Here is a 20443-nt window from a genome sequence, read left to right as displayed (position 1 = left end):
CCAGATTTGTCTGATGGCAAATCATCTGGCCGGAGTTCTAAACGTGCGAGCGGACAGTCTCAGTCGGCAGTTCTCTGCCGACCACGAGTGGAGGCTCCATCCGGAGGTGGTTCACGACATCTTTCTGATGTGGGGGACTCCTCGGGTGGACCTGTTCACCACTCGCGAGAATACTCACTGTCTGTCATTCTGCAGTCTCCAGTATCCGATGCAAGGAGCCTTGGGGGACGCGTTTCAGTTGAGTTGGAACTCACAACTCCTTTATGCGTTTCCTCCCATACCTTTGATTCCTCGGGTTCTGAGGAAAATTCGCCAAGACCGGGCCCAAGTTATATTGATCGCCCCGGATTGGCCAAGAAGGGTGTGGTACTCAGACCTTCTCCACCTCTCCTCTCACCCGCCGCTCCGTCTCCCTCACAGGGCAGACCTCCTCTCTCAGATGGAGGGGCAGGTTCTACACCCCCACCTCCAGACATTACACCTTCATGCCTGGAGATTGAACGGGGCAACCTGAGTTCTTTTTCTCTCCCGCCTGATGTGGTGGATGTCATCTTGTCAGCCAGGCGTGACTCCACTAAGTCCATCTATTCTTATAGGTGGTCAAAATTTGTCAATTGGTGTGGGGAGAAATCTATAGACCCTTTGAGAGCCCATTTGTCTGATGTTCTCCAGTTTGCCCTTTTTCTGGCGCAACACGGTCTTGCCGTTGCTACAGTGAAGGGCTATCTTTCAGCGCTGTCGGCATTTCTCTGTTTGCCTGATCAGCCTTCTCTTTTCAAATCTCCTGTGGTTTTGAGATTTTTGAAGGGCCTCACAAATAAGTTCCCTCCTACTCCTTTTATTGTTCCTCATTGGGATTTGAATCTTGTGTTGACCTTTTTGATGGGTTCTCCCTTCGAACCCTTGCACAAGTGTCCCTTGAGACTTCTTTCTTTTAAAACGGTCTTCTTGGTTGCAATCACCTCGGCAAGGAGGGTGAGTGAGCTTCAAGCTCTTAGTTTCAAGCCCCCATTCTTGTCCATTCATGCTGAAAGAATGGTTCTCAGGACCAGGGCTGCTTTTCTGCCTAAGGTGGTAACTCCCTTCCAGCTAGGACAGTCCATTACCCTTCCTACCTTCTATCCTCCCCCACACCCTTCCAAGGAGGAGGAGAGGCTTCATCGCTTGGACCCAAAGAGAGCTGTTAGTTTCTATCTTGATAGGACTAAAGACTTTCGTATTGACGATCAGCTCTTCGTGGGTTTTGCTGGCTGCAAGAAGGGCAGAGCGGTGCACAAGCGCACACTTTCCAGATGGATAATCTTGTGCATCAAGATTTGCTACTTTCTGGCGGGTAAGGACCCTCCTGAGGGTATTAGAGCACATTCAACTAGGGCAAAGTCTGCAACTTCTGCTTTGTCTAGAGGTGTTCCAGTTGAGGACATTTGCAGAGCGGCGACTTGGGCCTCCCTCCACACTTTTGCGAAGCATTACTGCTTGGATACCGAGGTGAGGAGGGACCGTCATTTTGCGCGTTCTGTCCTCCAAGATTTCCTGGTATAGCGGAGTGGACACCCTCCTCCAGGAGTGGGGATTGCTGTGGGACTCTATTCACAAGGTGAGGAATCCACACAGCAGATGTATCTATCAGAAGAACAAGTTACTTACCTTCGGTAACGCTTTTTCTGGTAGATACTATATCTGCCTGTGGATTCCTCACTGACCCACCCGCCTCCCCGTTGTCCACTCTTCTATACCAGTGTTTCTGTTATATATTTATTTTATTGTAAAATGTTTTATTGCATTTGCTTCACACTGTGTGTGTTACCTTGATATGGGTACTGCGTATACTGTGTATATGTCTACTGTCATTGGTCCGTCCGTGTGCCTCGAAGGCACGGAAAAAAGGGCGGAACTGATGTCATCACGCCGGCGTGGGCCTATTGTAGGCGTCGGTGACGTCAGCGGAGTCGCGAGCGATGCCGTGCCTCTGTGACGTCCGAGCCCACGTCGGCGTGAAGCTACAAAAAGAATTTCCGAATGTTGCTGACGCAAGGGGATATTCACAAGGTGAGCAATCCACAGGCAGATATAGTATCTACCAGAAAAAGCGTTACCGAAGGTAAGTAACTTGTTCTTTAGGATGGTCAGGTGACAGAAACAACTGTGCTCCTGCAGAGCGTTCAGGGATGAAGAACGAATCGCCATCAAGAAGGACTCCAAGGTGTTTAGACCCAACTCTTTTTTTAGCAGTTTCTATCCCTTATGCTCATACTATTCACTATTTCCAGCTCGTCTGTCTGATTTCCTGAGCTCTAGTACAGATCTTTAGATTCATTCAGGGTTGTAGTACCCCAATGCCTTTACTTGGCTTACTTGTGCCAGCGGCTATTATAAATATGAATGTCATATTTCTGGCCTCCTGACCTCCATCCTTCACTCCTCACTTTATACTTTATTCCTGATATCTTGATCAGCTTATTTGAGCATTTTAGCTCATCTCTGATGTACCATTGCAGAGTGTACTACAGACTGTTCCACATACTCTCTGCAAATGTGCCTCTCTGTGCACTGCTGATGGAGGTCTGAAGCCCTCTTGTCTCCTGAGGGACTTAGGACTAAAGTGGACTTCATCCCCCAAGTAGCTGTGCACCGGGAGGTGCATTTACAGAGTGGTGGAGAAAGGGGACGTGGCCTCTGACCATCTCTCAGCAATCTTGCTGTGTGAATCTTCTTGTCAGTAGAAAAAAGGGCTAGTTGGCCCCCAAGGACCCTCAAGAGCCAAGGGGACTTCATCCACAACTAGTAGTGCGCCAGGAGGCGTGTTTGCAGAGTCGTGTAGAAAGGGGTTGTGGCTTCAGAAAACCTTTCAGCAATCCTACTGTGTGGGGCTTACTGGAGGTAACAGGAGTGGGTTTGGACCACAAGGACTCTCAATAACCAAGGGGACTTCATCCTAGTACTAGTGGCGCGCCAGAGGGCATTTTTGCAGAGTGGTAGAGAAAAGGGGCCGTGGCCTCCTACCAGGTCTCAGCAAATCTGCTGTGTAGGACTTACTGGAGGTAACAGGAGGGGTAGTTGGCCCCCAAGGACGTCCTTGGGGGCAAACTACCCCTCCTGCTATCTCCAATAAGTCTTACATAGTGTGATTGCTAAGAAATCTTCAGAGGCCACGTCCCCTTACGCCACCACTCTGCAAACGTGGCTCAAGGTGCACGACTGCTTGGGAGATGAAGTCTACCTTAATCCTGAGGGATCTTGGGAGCCAAGAAGCCCTTATGGTACCTCCTGTAAGTCCTACAGAGCTGAATTCCTGAGAACTGGTCAGAGGCCCAGCCCCCTTTTTCCACCACTGTGCAAGCGCAAATAATAGTTAAAAAAGCATAGAAGTTCACTGAAAAAAACAAAGGTCAAAAGGACGTTATAGTTAAGAATTAGCATTTAAAAAAATACTTAGAAATTCACTGAAAAAGCCAAAGGTTACAGAGACGTTCTAGTTAGGCTCAGGTGCCACTCAAACAAAACCAGAGAAATTCAGTTGTAGTAGTTAGCTGAGCTAATTTTAATCGCACCCCTGCAATGCGCTGCTTATGACCTCACACATTACTTCACTCATGACATGGTCAGTGACATCACTCATGACTTCTCAAATGACATCATCGATGGCATCACTGATGATATCATCTGGTGATTGTGAGTGTTTTCAAAAGGTTTGAGTGTTAAGCTATATACCAATGTGTTATGGTGAATCAGTGGGTTTATGAGTGCCTGATTAGATAATTCAGTGGTTGGGTGTCTAACTGTATAAGTGAGGGATTAGATGTCTCAGTGAGTGTATGGGTGAGTGACTGGTTGTGTGAATATCTGTATCCAACTGTCAGTTGGTGTCTAAGTAGCTAGATGAGTTTGTGAGTGGGTACGTAGGTTTCTATAAGGGTGAGTGATTAGTTGTCTGAGTACCTCTATGGGTACTATTCTATATTATACTATAGTTTGGGGGATATTCTGAGTGAACTACACTTGTGTTTAATCAGTGCCTTATCCTGTTATGATGTGTGATTAAAGTACTTTTTTTACCCAAAAGAGAAGGAGTCGTAATAACAATATGTTGTTGTGTTTGTTGGTTCACTGTTGAGTTCTGAACACTCACTCTCCCCCTCCCGAAACTCCCTCCCTGAGAAGACAATGCTGCCAATTTAATTGCTGGTGGTCATTTATAAATAATTTCCAGGAACCCTCATCATTGAGACTCCGGTCAATGCATTTCGCTGTTTGGTGCAGGGCTCCATCAACATGACGAAGCCCTGCACCAAACAGTTGTCTTCTTTGTTTTCAAAAAGAAAATTTCAAAATGGGATTTTCTTCTGGAAAATAAAAAAGACAGTGCTCCCTTTGCTATTGGAGTCCGCGCCCATTTTGAAGGGAACATTTAGCAGTTTTCAAAGCCCCTCAATGCCAGGGCTTTCCTGGTGATGATGGGCTGCTAAATCTGAACTCTAATTCAGCCATCGAAATCAGTTTGGCGAAATCACAGATCTGCCTCTGACAGCCCCTACTCCACAGGGCCGTCAAAGAGGTAGAGATGAAGTAGTCTCTGCCGTCATTAAATCTGTGGTCCTCTGGCATCTAAATTAGGCCGGTGGACCATTATTGTGGCGGTATTCATGAACTCTCAACATTGCAACAGAGTATCTATATAACGCCCAAATATAAATAGGCCCCTATGACTGGTTCTCCTCTCTATCCTGAGAATCTATTGTACGAAGGGTGTACTAAGCCCAATTTGCAGACCCATAGTAAGATGGGCACCAGTAACAAACTACTTCAGCTGACATGGTTAGGGCAAACTAGTCCCTGTCTGGACAGTGGCCCATCAAGTGTGGTCTGACAGCAACCAAACGTTAAAGTTATTTTCACACATGTTAATACATAACACAAACATTGTTTGCATGTGTGTCAGAAAGCTGATGGGCCTACTGACCAAAGCAACTGCATTTAAACTGATAGTCCTATTAAGACCTATGTGTGTCATCCATGAGGCTGCCTGGACTTGTACATTACTGCAAACCCCCAGCAAACTCCCTTTGTTTCCTCTGGGGCTCAAGGAGAGCCAAGAATCTCTGTACACCCTGCTTTCTTTACCCCATTCTCCCTACCCCAAGTAACCATTTCATTGCAGTATGGTTTAATCCCTACAGGGCAGAGCCTAAACGAGCATTTAAGTATGGCAACAACTGCAATCTCACAGACATACTGAACGAGTTCCACAGGTATAACTGAGTAACACCAGATCCAATTCGTGAAATAATTGGCAATGATATAATTGAGCCTATTTGGTCGCCAGTTCTGTAATAACTGAACAGTTCTTCTGAAATAATTAAGCAGGAGAGGCAAGACTAGGCAGGACCATGGGTCTAACTGAGCTGCTGCAAAGGCATACCTGAGTAGAAGTACCACAGGTATAATTCAAGGCAGCATCAAGAACTTGATTAAGCAGGGGCATCAAATGCATTAGTGAGCAAAGTCCAAGGTATAACTAAGTCACAGCACATGGATATAGATGAGCAGCAATACAGACATAGACTGAGGGGCAGCACAAACTTAACTAAGCAGGTGCATGGGAATAATGGAAAACCAGCTATAGGAACATAACAGAGTAGCAAAATCAACATAACAAGCAATGCACTGGCATAATTATGCATCAGCGGCTGAAACAAAATGGGCAGCAGCCAGGCCTAATGAGCAGAATTGGTGGTTTTAAGGGAAAGGTAGGCATAACTGAGATGTAGAATCTGCATATTTGACCAGTACATTCTGCCTATTTGACAGATACCGCAGGCATAGCTGAGCAATCAGACTTCAGATAATACTGAACACCATCACCACTGGAGATAGAAATCAGCAGCACACAGGTATACATTCACTGAACTGCAGCACACCTGACGTAATGAAGCATCAGCAGAGTGGCATACACTAACTTAGCAGCAGCACTACTGAAGTAATGAAGCAGCACCAGACTGGCATACAGTGACTGATCTGCAGCACAACTGGAGTTGTGAAGGAGCGTCTGACTGGCATACAGTAGCCGAGCTGCAGCACCACCAGAGTAATGAGGCAGCAGCAGACTGACCTACAGTAACAGCTGCAGCACCACTGGATTAATGAAACTGCATCAGACTGGCATACAGTAACTGAGCATTAGCACCACAGGAAAAATGAAGCAGCAGCAGACAGGCATATAGTAACTGAGCTGTAGTATAACTGGAGTAGTGAAGCAGCAGCATACCAGCATTTAGTAACTGAGTAGCAACCACTAAAGCATTGAGGCAGCAGCAGACTGGCATACAGTAACTGAGCTGCAGCACCACTGGAGTAGTGAAGCAGTAGTATACCAGCATACAGTAACTGAACTGGTTAGTCCCTGACATAAGTAAGCCATGGCTCCGTGGCATACAGTAACTAAGTTACCGCATCACCACGAGCACATCTGCATGGCTAACTGAGCTACAGAATCACATGAGCACTAGCACCAGTAGCATAACTAAGCAGCAAAGCGGACATACATGTGCAGTGCCTCGGTGCTATTGGCAGTATCCTACACCCAGAACATTTATGTACTGGCTGGATCCTTGCTTATGCTGTCAGCAATTCGGCTTATAACTGTAGCAATTTGGTATGAATTCTGGTTCCGAGCAAAGTCATATTATTAGGATTAGATTGGCATGGGAACTGTGGTGAGCAATATATCTTCTGGCACAGTATTTGTCGTATCGTCATCGCCTGACCCTGGACACGGACAGGGCAGGCGGAACAGGAAAGGGCGTGGGGAACGCCGTAAAAGGAAAGCAGAAAGTTAGTTCACGGTAGGCACGAATGAATAAAGACGTGACCTTACCTTACTCGTGGCTCCTGGTTATTATTTGGGGAAAAGAGGTAACAGTGGTGACGAGGGTGGGATACTTCAAACCCCACACGCCTCGAAAGTCTCCGCCGTCCGTGCACGGCCAGAAAACAGCGAGCCTGCAGCCTGTTGTTGGCGCTGCGCGGAAGAGCGCGAAAAGTAAAGAACGTTCCACACGCCGCGTTCGAAGCTGCCTGGAAGCGTGAGGGTTTTCACTACCCTAGAAATTTCCTGCGCTGCACTCGATCGGTGCCTCGAGTCTGCAGACTCAGAAACCTGCCTGCCTCAAAAGACACCGGAGAACGCCCCGGACCCTGCCAGCTGGAGCAGAGCGCGTGAGGGTGAGTCCCGAGTGCTAGAATAACCGGCAAAAGTGATTTTCAAGGGCGAAAGATACAGGAAAGAAAGACATTACAATTTCAAGTGTGAAACAGTTTGTCACAAGCGGCGGCCATTTTGAAGTCAGGCGCCAGCCATAGATGCCCATTGAACTTTTTGGGTCGGCCATTTTAAAGTCAGGCGACACCAAATTTATATCCAAACAGCCAAATAAATCAAGAAGCAGCCAGCTAAGTGCCTAGATCCACATCAAGTTGTCCAACCCCAACCCGACAGGCGTTCCAAGAGCAGGAGCAGCAGCTCCAGCCCCACCACCTCTCGCACCAGCTCCCCAAGTGCTCATGGGGGTGCCATATCTGCAGCCACCAGAACCTCTAGAGTTGACATCCGGAAACAGCATGGGGCCCAAGTGGAAAAGGTGGGCAGAAGATTTTGAAGGACTACATAACCGGGTCTCAGGTGCAAGACCCTAAGCAAAAACTAATAGCCTTGCGAAACTTAGTTGGAAAGGACATTGCGCAGATCATCAAAGAACTGCCTGCCGAAAACGCTACTTCCTACGACGACGTAAAAGAGGCCCTTGATCGGAGGTTCCTGCATAAACGCAACCTGGATTATGAGCGCTACACATTTAATCTAGCATCCCAAGAAAAGGATGAACACATGTGTGACTTCATTGTGTGCATCAGGCGCTTAGCCCGACACTGAGTTTGACGCTTTCACCACTGAAGATGCGTTGCGACTGCGCATAATCGAAGGCTGCCAATCCGAATCTCTGCGTCTGCGACTGTTGAAGAAACACTATACTCTCGAGGAGATTGAAGAGATGACACGGATCAACGACCAGGCAGAAGACCACGCAAGGAAAATGGAAGTCAATAAGACTGAAAAGAAGGAACAAGCATTTAGAATGCAAGCACATAAGGGGAAGAAACTCCGCTCGGACCATCATAAGTCAAGTAAACCTACACGTTTCACGACCTCACGAAAGACGTCATCACGTCAGGAGTCGCGAAATACCAAGAACAGCAAGACGGCACTGGCGTGTCCAGCCATTGGGCAACGATGTCATCGTTGCGGAAGGGAGAACCACTTTGAAGTAGCCTGTCAAACTCGACCATCATGGCGAAGATCGTCCACGTCGCGGTCAAGCACACAACACCAAGCTTGAGCAGTAAAAGGAAGAGAAGGGCGCTCTTCTAGCTCGTCCAGATCGAGTGTACGCTCTGCCAGTTCATATCGCTCACAAAGATCGACATCTAGTGAATCATCATCACCCACACCTGTGTCACAGGATAGTGACGAATACATCTGCATGGTGTCAGATCCAGACCGGCTGAAAAGGTACCCGAAATTGGATATTCGAATAGGAGATCACCCTGCCAAGTTTGTATTGGACTCAGGAGCGTTTTTGAACTAATTCTGTGCTCTTGAATATCATAGCATGAAACCAGGGTCGAAACTAGAGCCTGCGGCTGTCCGAGTATACACCTGGATGTCCCGAAAGCCACTGCGATGCTTAGGTCATTTCAGCACGACTCTCTCCTACAAGGATCGACAAATCCCAGCCTATATTCATGTAGTTGAAGGCCCAGACCTGACCGATTGCCTACTTAGTCTGCCAACAGCAGAACGTCTGAGACTTGTGGAACTCCTTTACATGACAGAGGATACCCCAGATATTGTCTGCAAATTTCCGAATCTTTTCAAAGGGCTAGGAAAACTCAACCAATTCAGAGTAAAGTTACATGTCGACGAACAAGTGACCCCAGTGGCGCAACACCACAGGAAAGTGCCTTTTCACTTACAACAGGCAGTGGATGATGAACTCCAAGAGTTGCTGAAGACAGACATCATTGAACGCACATCAGGGCCAACCCCGTGGGTACCACCCGTGGTGGTAGTGCCCAAGAAAGGGCCGGACAACAAAGTACGCCTGTGTGTAGACAAGCGCGCGCCCAACACGGCCATCGAGAGGGAGCGCCATCCAGGACCACACATTAGCGACATGATCGCCCGTCTTAATTGTGCTACTGTCTTCTCGAAGCTCGACCTCAATAAGGTTTATCATCAACTGGAATTGCACGAAAAGTCATGCTATATTACGACCTTCACGACCCATCAAGGACTTTTCCGTTACAAACGCCTAAACTTCGGCATATCTTCGGCTGCTGAGATTTTCCAAGAGGCTATCCGGCGAGTAATCCAAGGGATCCCAAACGCTTTCAACTACAGCGATGATATCCTGGTGTTCGGGAAAGACCAAACTGAGCATGACACCGTTCTGGACAGGGTATGCCACGCACTACTGAACGCTAACCTAACCTTGAACCCAGACAAGTGCGAATTCCACAGATCGACCCTAAAGTTCTATGGACACATCTTCTCCAAGGACGGCATGAAGCCAGACCCAGAAAAAGTATCCGCTCTCACAGACACCCCAACGCCGCGAGACGTCAGCGACCTTCAATCGTTTCTGGGGATGGCGAGTTACTGCGCACGCTACATCCGGGATTACGCTACCATCAGCTGTCCCTTCAGGGAACTTACCCGTCAAGGCCAGCAATTTCTGTGGACACCTGCCTGTGATCACACCTTCAACAAAATTAAGAAAGCTGTCAGCTCTGCCATCAACTTAGCCTACTTTGACGCTAAGAAGAAAACTGAAATTACTGTCGATGCTAGCCCGGTGGGCCTGGGCGCCATCCTGGCCCAATATCATGAAGACTCAGACCAACGCCACATCATCGCCTATGCCAGTCGCAGCCTCACTGACACTGAGAAGGCATACTCTCAACCTGAAAAGGAGGGTCTTGCGGTGGTTTGGGCTTGCGAGCACTTTCATCTTTTTATATATGGCAAACATTTCACTCTCATTACTGACCACTAAGCTCTTGTCACCATATTTGGTAATCCCAAAGCCAAAATGCCCCCGCGCATTGAACGGTGGGGTCTGCGTCTTCAACACTATGTGTACACTATCGTCCACAAGCCAGGGAAGTCGGAGAATCCAGCGGACTACATGTCCAGACACCCCCAGACATACACCACTGAAAGGTGCTCATTGGCTGAGGAGTATATCCACTTCGTCATTGACACCGCCTGTCCGCCCACAGTGCCCCTGGAGGCGATCCGTGAAGCATCCAGTCAAGACCCTGTCTTCCAGGATGTCATGGCTCGTATACGCAACAACTCGTGGAGACATGTAAAAGACAACCCCCAGAACTCTACTCAGAGTATCCAAGAACTCGTAGCATTCCGACACATCAAAGAAGAACTCTCCATCAGTACGGATGGTTTATTATTGAGAGGGGGAGGATAGTGATTCCACAAAGACTACGGCAAGGAGTGATTAACCTCGCCCATGAAGGCCACAGAGGAATAAGTGCCACCAAGAAGGCTCTACAGGAGCGTGTCTGGTTCCAGTCTCTCGATCAGATGGTGGAGGCCACCCTCAAAGACTGTGTCTCATGTCAACTGGTGAGCCGTGAAGAACCGCCAGCTCCTCTGCAAATGTCAGAGCTACCAGATGGAGTATGGCAGCAAATAGCCATTGACTTCTTCGGCCCCCTAAAATCGGGCAAGTACATTGTCGTCATCATGGATGAGTACTCCCGTTTCCCGATTGCGCATCTAGTGTCATCCACCAAAGTGACGCAAGTAATCCCAGTCCTTGATGAGACCTTTGCAGCATGGGGTATTCCGCTGGGAGTGAAATCTGACAATGGACCACCATTCAATGGCCACGAATTCGCGGATTTTGCAAAGCACCTCAACTTTAAGCACAAAAAGATCACACCGTTATGGCCTCAAGCTAACGGCATGGTAGAACGCTTTATGGGAACTCTCAAGAAGGCGGTCCAACAAGCAGAACTAGCTCATCAAGACATACAACAAGCCTTAAATGAGGTACTGTGAGCATATCGTACTACACCTCACAGCACCACCAACCAATGCCCAGCCACCCTGATGCTAGGGAGAATTCCTCGCACACGGCTGCCTACACTAGACTGTGCCCTACAGCCTCAAGCTGTGAACATTGATCATGACACACTGGTCAGACTGGACCATGACAAGAAACAAAAAATGAAGACCTATACTGACCAACGCAGACATGCGAGACATGCAGACATCCAGGAAGGAGACTGGGTGATAGTTTGGCGCGATCGAAGCATGAAAGCAGATAGTCACTATCTTGCCCATCCCTTGAGAGTCAGTAGCCAGAAAGGGACAAGGATTACAATAGAGGCAGATCACAAACGGATAACTCACAACATCTCATACTTCAAGAAGTGTAATTTCAACAACCATGATGAAGCTCGATCACATGAGTCTACCACTGAGTCAGTGAGTCAAAGTGAGAACAGTGACAGAGACCATTCCAGTCCGGTGAGATACGAAGAAGATGCAAGCCACCGAATTCGGACGCCAGCACAGCTCAGTCGCCCCCGGCGATATGTCAGACGACCAGTCCGCCTCATTGAAAAAATCTAAGAGACAGTAAGACTCTTTGTACAAAAGGGGAAGGTGTTGTATCGTCATCACCTGACCCTGGACACGGACAGCGCAGGCGGAACAGTAAAGGGCGTGGGGAATGCCGGAACAGGAAAGCAGAAAGTTAGTTCACGGTAGGCACGAATGAATAAAGACGTGACCTTACCTTACTCGTGGCTCCTTGTTATTATTTGGGGAAAAGAGGTAACAGTATTTAACGCTGATATTATTTCTTCTTGGACCTGATTTGAGCAGGGGACTATTTTCAATGAGGTATAACATATCATGTACCATTTTTCTCAAGCAATAAATATTTCTCTGCTTCACATGAGGGGCGTAACGCAACCCCTACAGTGCAGGAGGTAGGGGTGGGGGCTATTCTTTCAAGGAGGACACATTCAGCCCAAGATGCATAAATATCTGTGAGTTATGGGAGAATCAGGGGCCGCTCACACCATTTGTCAAGGGGGCCATCATTTTGTGTTGCATCACTACTACGCATCCAGGGCTTCATTTATGAGGTTTTGCCATCGGGCAGAGCCGCAGGCTTTCCTGCTGCTTACATGCCCTGTCTGTAATACCTCATTCTCTGAGGCACTGGTCACAGTCAATATGCTGACTCAATCGGTGTAACATGTGATTGCCATTTGGGCATCCGTTTTGATCATAAGGAGACCTGGTCTCATGCTGTTTTAGCAAGAACATTTTTATTTTTAAAGGCCACGGCTGCACTAGCTAATAGAAAACTAGGCAGAAGGCCGGCTGTGCAATTAATATACATCTCTAAAGCTAAGTGTGTTTTAACTGCTATGTATGGTGCCGGCATCTGGGGCTACGCTGAATATCAGCCCCTGCAGCTAATTGAGAATGCCTTTTTTTAGGTACCCACTACTTGTTCCGATTAGTACTGCCACCTATATTTGCAATGCAGAGCTAGGGATGCCATACATATCAGATCTGATTAGGATACAACCTATTTTATTATGGCATAAGATATGGTCAATAACATACACTAGTTTTAACTGGTTGTTTTGTATTCCTTGGTTAAATTATGTAAAAAACTTTATGTTAGACCTTGGGCATCCCGAATATGTTGACGATCCGGGTAGCATTACTAAAACTCCAAGGAAAACCTTGAAAACTGACTGTTTAATGCTTTTAGATACAATTAGATTCTCAAATGAACATGTAAAACCCACAGTCAAAGAAAATCTGATGTTATTAGTTCGTCACGGTATTCGACCATGTCTTGAAACTGTAACCGGGGCTTATGATATGATGATGTTGACCTGCTTTCATCTGGGGAACTTTGACAGACTAATAAGCTTCCCAATTAGGAATGACTGGTCTATAATCTTGTGTGCATGCTCATGTGATAATATGTCTTTGCAATCTACAATGCACATTCTTTTATTTTGTAAATTCTATACTGTCCCAAGAAAAAGATGGATTGTACCCATTTTAAGGGCATTAGGCCTGAGAAAATGCCGCCCAGCATTTCTAATATTACAGATTCTAGAGTAGGAAGTCTTTACTAGTCCCTTAGCTATGCACTTGAAATTATTAGATGTAGTCAAACAATGTGGAATATGAACTTGGCATTTTAATTTATGGTATTCACAATATTTTTTTTTTTATTCATATTATGCTGATATATTTCTTGTAATAATACACAACATATTGTGCTCTTATGATTGATTCTTTTAATTTGAATAAAGCTTGTTTTGAATTAGAATTTGAGATGGCCATTGAAAGATTCCGAAAACACTTTTAGGGGCAGATTTACTTGTTTTTCACGTAACGTACTGCAGCAGGCGCAAATGCTGTGCTGCTCTACGTGCAAAGGAGAGAGAGAGTAGAGCTTCCTATTTACTAAAATAAGGCACTCTCCTCCCCTCTCACTAGCGCTGGAATCAGCTGCCATGTGCCACAAAGACACCTTTGCGCTATGGTGCAAGGGTGTCTCTGCGAGTCTAGAATAGTTTTTGTGTTGGAAGGAACCCTTCCAGTACAAAATACTATGCACAGGCTCACTTTAACCATTTTCCCACTTTGTATGTTTTCTGTAAATTGCAGCACACATGCAGAGTCGAAAAATGAGAAAAAATGAAAGCATTTCTCCTTCTTTGCGCCTACTTGAAAAGGGAGCAGTTTTTTCATGCTAAACCATATCTACTTTATTTAGTAAATTGGGTTTATCGTGAGAAACCTCAGGTGGTTGAATGGGAATGCCCATGCACCACCCTTGGTATGCCCCCATAGCGCAAAGTTAAGCAGAGCTATTCGCTGCTTCCGATTACTTTTCCGTTATTTCCAGCACTAAACATGTTTAGCGCTGGAAAGTAAATTGGGGAAAAAAGTTTTGCGCAAAATCTTCGTAACTCTCCCCTGTGGTTTGAAGCCTGGACCTGCATGTGTTGACATCTTTAACATTGGCCACCGAACCGCACGCAAACTATCTTTCCGATCGGCACTAGCAAAACAGTACAGCATCTACTTGCATTTTAACAACATTTCTAACTGCTAACCTCCTCCCTGCACGTTTACTGTTTGTGAAAGATGGTGATGGCTTCTAAAAGAAACTTGTATGCCCCACATTGAAAGACGAGTACAGGAAGTAACTATAAGTAAATCACGGAAATGTTTTTGAAATGCATTCCATGAAAATAAGTATTTTAGCATAAATGTCAGTGCTAAGATAGAAGGCCCTTTGCTACTAACACTGAGTCACCTCAACCAGTCCACATAGTGTACAGATGGACGAGCCTTAGCCTAATCCAATATTCCAAGGAAGAACATTTCAGAAAAAAGCACTGGCATATTGTTTGTTTGCTTATTGCAGGTAGGGGTGGGCAGCATATACAACAGGAGGGAGGGAACAAATAGCACATTCTAAAAACCAACACCGAGTAGGTAGGTTGGGAAGATGCAACACAGGGATGGGGTAGGTGGGAGGGTAAGAAGCAACTTGGAGCACAGGGGTCAGAGGGGAAGAAGCAACACAGACAAGGGTGAGAGATGGAAGGGGGAGAAAGTAAAATTAAATAGCACCTAAATCACAGTACGGTGGAAAGACACTGACCAAACTAAATCAATCAGTAGTTGGTTCAGTCTCCACACGAAAGAAGAGGAAGTGAAGCCAGCCGGTGCTGGCCAATTAGGAACCAGCAAAGAAGAATGACAAGTCAACAAAAAGTATGCAATGGATGGGCTCCAACCCCTTGATAGTAAAAAAATACCACTCCCAGAAGACAGCACATAAGCTTTTAGCAGGCGAAACCTAAAAAGGGAAAAGCTGTTACTGAATGCACCATTTATCATTAGGGCATCCTTTGTACTAAGATCTGTTGTTACCTGTCCTAAAAAGACCACAGCAGCCTCCTCAGCTCTCTCCTGCAGTGTCATGGTGCCGACCCCTGCCAGGCATCTACTTGGTCATCCTTGCATGATTTTACCAAGGACAACTTCCTCACACCTTTTGTGTGCAGTGATGTGTACTTTGCTTTACTCTCTGTATTAAACAGCACTATTCAATCCCACCTCCCAAAGGGGTACTGCTTTAGAGCTCAATCAAAAGGTGAGGCATTTCCAGGAAGATGCATCCATCAGAAGAAAAAGTTACTTCACTGACAATATTTCTGGTGGATTCATTACCTTCCATAGATTCCTCACCAGCCTTCATCTTCCCCAATAGGTTAATGATATGACTACCACGTTTCCATGTAAGGCAAACATATTTTGCTAATGGTATGAATCTCTTGGATCTTCTCCACATGCCTAAACGAGGTAGAAGAAAAGTATCAGTAACTAATGTCAGGGATCTGGGCGTCAACTAAAATAATCAAGTGATGTAATATCCAGAGGTGGAATCATGGCTCCAGGCACATGGAGCCACCTGGCAGCTCTTGAGAATCAATACTGGATAAACGCTTTTCCAGACTGGTGTGAAGCCATCTAGGAGATTTTGATCAGGGGAGGAATCAGAAGGAAGACTAGCAATCTACCAGAAATATTATGGTAAATAACTTTTTCTTCTGGTCATTTAAATCTCTATTCTTACTCCAAACATTTAGTGCCTGTACTAGTTGAAAATTGAAGCTTTTGTTAAACCTAATGAATAGTGTCACTTATTTTGCTTTATACAGAAAAGCAAATCCATCCGACTGTGTTGACATGGTTTGTGATGCCAAGAGGAAAGCTCTGCTGAAGGACCTTGATGGCTCACTTCTAGGAAACCCCGGCTCTGTGACAGCTCAGTCTGAGTACCAGTGGGGTGGAGTTCAATCATATGGAATTGGAGATTATAGAATTCCAAAAGTGATGCTAACGTACCTCAATGGCAGCCGCATTCCTGTGAACCAAATAGCACCGAATAAAGGTTTGAAGTTTAACACTTTTTGTATTTGATGTTGAGAGTTGATGTTTTGGAGTCTTAAAGTGTTTTCCATTTTAACTTAAAAGTAATATAAACTGCCCATATATGGTATAAAATGTGTAAATTCATCCGGAAACTTATTTGACATTTTCCAGTGACATTATCCTTGTCAGTCTTCACAAATTTTCAATTATTCACTGCTTCTCCACTGTGGGTGGAGCCTCTCCTCTCCTGTCCTTGCTGCCACACCAGGGCATGTTACCAATGCTGTTGATGTACAACAGAAATCAGCATTTGGGATCCATATATCAGTACAGTTAGGCACTCAGTGCAGGGGTACATGTCCATTGCCATGCAGAGGACTTTTCTGTCCCAATAGTTACTCAAAGCCATTCTTGAATGTGGAGTGATTTTTTAAATATAAGAGCACAAACTATGCCTAAATAAGTACTAATATAATATTAAGTGACCTTTCCTTCGAAGCTGAGGTAGAACTTGGTGTTATTGATCACTTTAAACTGTTGAATTTGTCTCTATTTGTCTAGGTATCATCAGAGATTCCAGTTGTGTCTATATGTCCACATGGGAAGGTTACAACTGCACAGGACTAGATCATGAAATGCTGGTTATTGAGAGCCTTGATTCTGATACTGAGACCAGAAGACTGTCACCAGTAGCGGTACTGGGGGATGGTTACATTGATCTTATTAATGGTATGTAAAGATCAGCCCTATTTTGAAATAATTCAAATCACTGCTATACTATAAATTGTTACTTTTATACATAGCCGTTTAGAAGATTCTGATTACATACACTGATAAGGTGGTTATATATCTGGACAGAATACAATGATTTAGCTGTGTAGAAAAAACACATACGCTTTGACAGATATTTCGATAACAATATTAATATTTTGTTGCAGGCCTTTCTTGGAGGAAATGGATGTGGTTCTAAATCTACTTAGATGTGTAGACTTTGCACATTCCTATTTTTTACTAAATTATGTTTTCCGCAAAGTGTATAATTGTGCAAAAATATCTCTGCCTTGAGAAAACTTCATGAATGTTTGTGCGAAAGCTTTTCTTGTAATACATCACCTGCACAGCCTGCACAGCCTTAAGTAATCCTTTGTTCAACATCTTACTTATCACTCTATTCATGGATTGGTCCAATCTACCACCATCATTCGGATCTCTGCAGAATTATACCATAGGTCTCCTTAGCGTAGACTCTACCAAATGTACATCGAGATAAACTTGCAGCAGCATGAATTTTCCATAACAGCAACAACAATGATAGAAGTAATATGAATTGATAACAACTCACACACTTAAGCTCTCAATGGCTGGTAGATGGCCCTCCAAGCAGGTGGGAGCCAATGTCCTGCACTTGTTCCCTGTAAAGGCAATAGCCCTTTTCCTGGTCAGCACAGACCCTACTACTTTAGGCTGCTCATGACTCTACAGGGGCACTAGGCTGGTAATATGTGTGAAAATATTAATCATTCACTCGCCTTAAGTCTACAGTGTTGGTATAGCTTTGTTGCAGAGAGGTCAGTTATGGAAATTGGTGCAGGGTATATCATACCCACAGTTACTCCCTTGTCAGTCATCATGAAGAGAGTCCTGAAAATCTGAAAGCATTGTTACAGTAACTCTGTTAAATAAAATGTTAACTAACTATATATCTTGCGTATGATCAATATCAAACATTTATCCTATATTGAATATCACCTGAACTACTGACATCTGTCATCGTATTTAACTCCCTGGTTATAGATTCGTGACTTTTGTTGCATTGGGATATTATCAGCCTGATACAGCTGCAGGGGTCTAATGAGTTGTATATGTGTTCCTGAGGAAGGTGTGTCACCTGCATACACCTCTGGCTCTGTGGGTGAATTTCACATCACAGCTCTTGATCAACTTGCAGAAATAATGTAGGCAGTGACAACCTTCAAAAGTAACACTCAGAAAGGCTGTTAAATAGAATACACTTGCTGGAGGTTTTTGAAGAATTTAACAAAATCACACATCATTCCTTTAATGCGAAGGTCCCTTGCATACACACTAGCTACAATGCCTATTGTGACAGCCTTGGACAGTGCTAGGAGAACTTGTTGTTATGACTTCTGAGTGGGTTTAACTGAAGTGGGTAGCAGTGGGTGGGGTGAAGGAGAGCTCATTAGTTCCAAAGATGACTTCTGCCATCTTACATTTTAGTTCACAATGTGAAAACTAGGGAGACAACAGATTTTTTATGGGTCATCCACCAAAGCAGAATATGACTCCCTGCATGCTTCAAAGAGGTTCTGTGCTACCTGCTATGGGAACATTAAAATATTTTGTCTCTCCTACTGATTTGAAACTGAGCCACAGACTTTATTCCATCATACAAGGAACTCACTTCAGAACGGGGTCCCCATGAATATTTGGACCAGCATCTATTAAGTAAGACTGCTGGTCCTTGTGTTGATTTAACCAGCAGATGCCAAATCACATAGCCCCGTATCTAGGCCACATACCTGATGAGAAGAAAAAGGGACCCAAGGCTAGTCTCTGCAGAGAAGGAATACATTTACAACTATAATTAATGCTTCCATCCTTGGTCCAATGGTTACACTACAGCTGTTGTATCATGATGCCTGTGTTAACTCAAGTGCACTTCATTTGTACCGGAAAGACAGCTCTGCATTCTGGATTTGACCTATGATGGTGAGTTAATAGTTCACAACAGTGATGCCTACCAGCTTCTCAAGATGGAAATGATGAAAGAAAGATCATTTGGCATCTTACATGCACATTGAGTACAAAATGTTTGAGTGGCTCATGGCTTTGACGCACAGTGATTTTATCCATCATAACAACTATACTACCAACAGCAATGGCCGACTAAACAGCCTTATTACATGGAACCCTATTACTCTTCCCAGCAGTCCAGAAGCTATGGGAGATAGTCACATTTTCATATCACCCAGTCCAACAAGCCTAGTGTTGGTCATTCCAAATTTCAAGATTCTAAAAGACAGTTGTAAGAAGCGGGACCTCTTTGTAGATGTCCGCTCACCTTTCCGCCCTTATGAACGACTAGTTTTTCAACTCTGACAGTGCACTGAAGCCTGATAACCAGGCTCCAGGGCCAGTGCTCTTTCCCTAAAAGTGACATGTTCAGTTGTAACCCAAATGGCAAGGACTTTAGCACCCTTGTAAGTCACTAGTAAATGGTACCCCTGATACCCAGGGCATTGGTACTAAAGAGGGTCCCTAAGGGCTGCAGCATGTTTTATGCCACCCTAAGGGACCCATACAAACATATCAACCAGCCTGACACCACAAATTAGTTTCTGACTCCCTGGAGGCGAGAGCCCATGGTCTCTGAGGTCAGAAATAAAGCCTGCTCCGGAGGAAGGTGTTCAGTCTTCCTCCAGCAGGATGGCTAGTACATATGCATACCAAGGCCAAAGGATTCAAAGCCTACGCCACCTTTGATATGCAACCCTGCCTTCTCCCATTACTGGAAGATACCCCTGCCTTGAGGCCCATTTAGCACAAGGACAGGCAGGAAGTTAGCTATGCAGGTAGGTGTGTGAAACCAGAAGAATGGTTACGCCCCTAAGGTGGGCTGTCTGATGTGCTCCATGAAAGAAGGGTTGCACCATCTGTTTTTGATGGACCTAGGTACTTTGGGACAGGGTTATGCTCACTCCCCAGAGGAAGTGGTCATTTAGGTGGTATAGTGAACCCAATGGTAAGTAAAACATTGGCTACTACCCTTCCCTACTCTTATCATCTCTAAATTGAGTATTTTAGTGGCCTCCTGACACCAAGAAAACAGATCAAATCAAGACATCGACTACTGGGAACTGAGGAAGTCGAACAAGGACCAACAGCGTGAGAATAGAGGACCTAAACCCTGCTGGGCTGTATGTACTTCCCCAATCGATGAGACTGACTTCACTAAGATCTGGACTCCCTCCCCAAACCCGTGGAGAACTGTCCAGCACATCAACAACTGGGAAAGATGTCTCTTAAGGTTGAGGAGCCCTTTCCCTGCAGTCTTTGGGCACCGATTGCAATGTTTGGTTCACCGATCTACTGATGGCCGTGCCTAACAATGCATCAGCCACCTAGGAAGATGTCACCATCATCTACGAAAGCAGGACCCCCGGAGCTGCCCTGCACCAATATCCAGGGTGAGAGCAGTTTTGAGTATACCCTTGTGACCAGCACCTCTGTACCCAGACACACCAGGGCAGGTAACCTGAAACTGCTGGTGGTTCCAGGGACCTTGGCACCTACTTACCTTGAGCCCAGAAGATCAGTCATGTAAGTCAATTGCAAGAGACCCTATGCAGT

At 45.4% G+C, this 20443-nt stretch overlaps 1 protein-coding gene across 1 annotated transcript in view; it reads left to right on the top strand.

The window, feature by feature from the left end:
- Window positions 1-20443, top strand: part of LOC144827999 (fibrocystin-L-like) — a 1093512-nt gene that overhangs the window by 965028 nt on the left and 108041 nt on the right. The window contains exons 72-73 of the mRNA XM_078686146.1: window positions 15859-16091; window positions 16634-16801. Coding sequence (XP_078542272.1) covers window positions 15859-16091; window positions 16634-16801 — 401 coding nt within the window. The remainder of the gene's footprint in view (window positions 1-15858; window positions 16092-16633; window positions 16802-20443) is intronic.

This window comes from Lissotriton helveticus, chromosome 4_1, assembly GCF_964261635.1.
Source record: "Lissotriton helveticus chromosome 4_1, aLisHel1.1, whole genome shotgun sequence".
NCBI lineage: Eukaryota > Metazoa > Chordata > Amphibia > Caudata > Salamandridae > Lissotriton > Lissotriton helveticus.
This window is presented reverse-complemented; position numbering and strand designations above follow the sequence as displayed.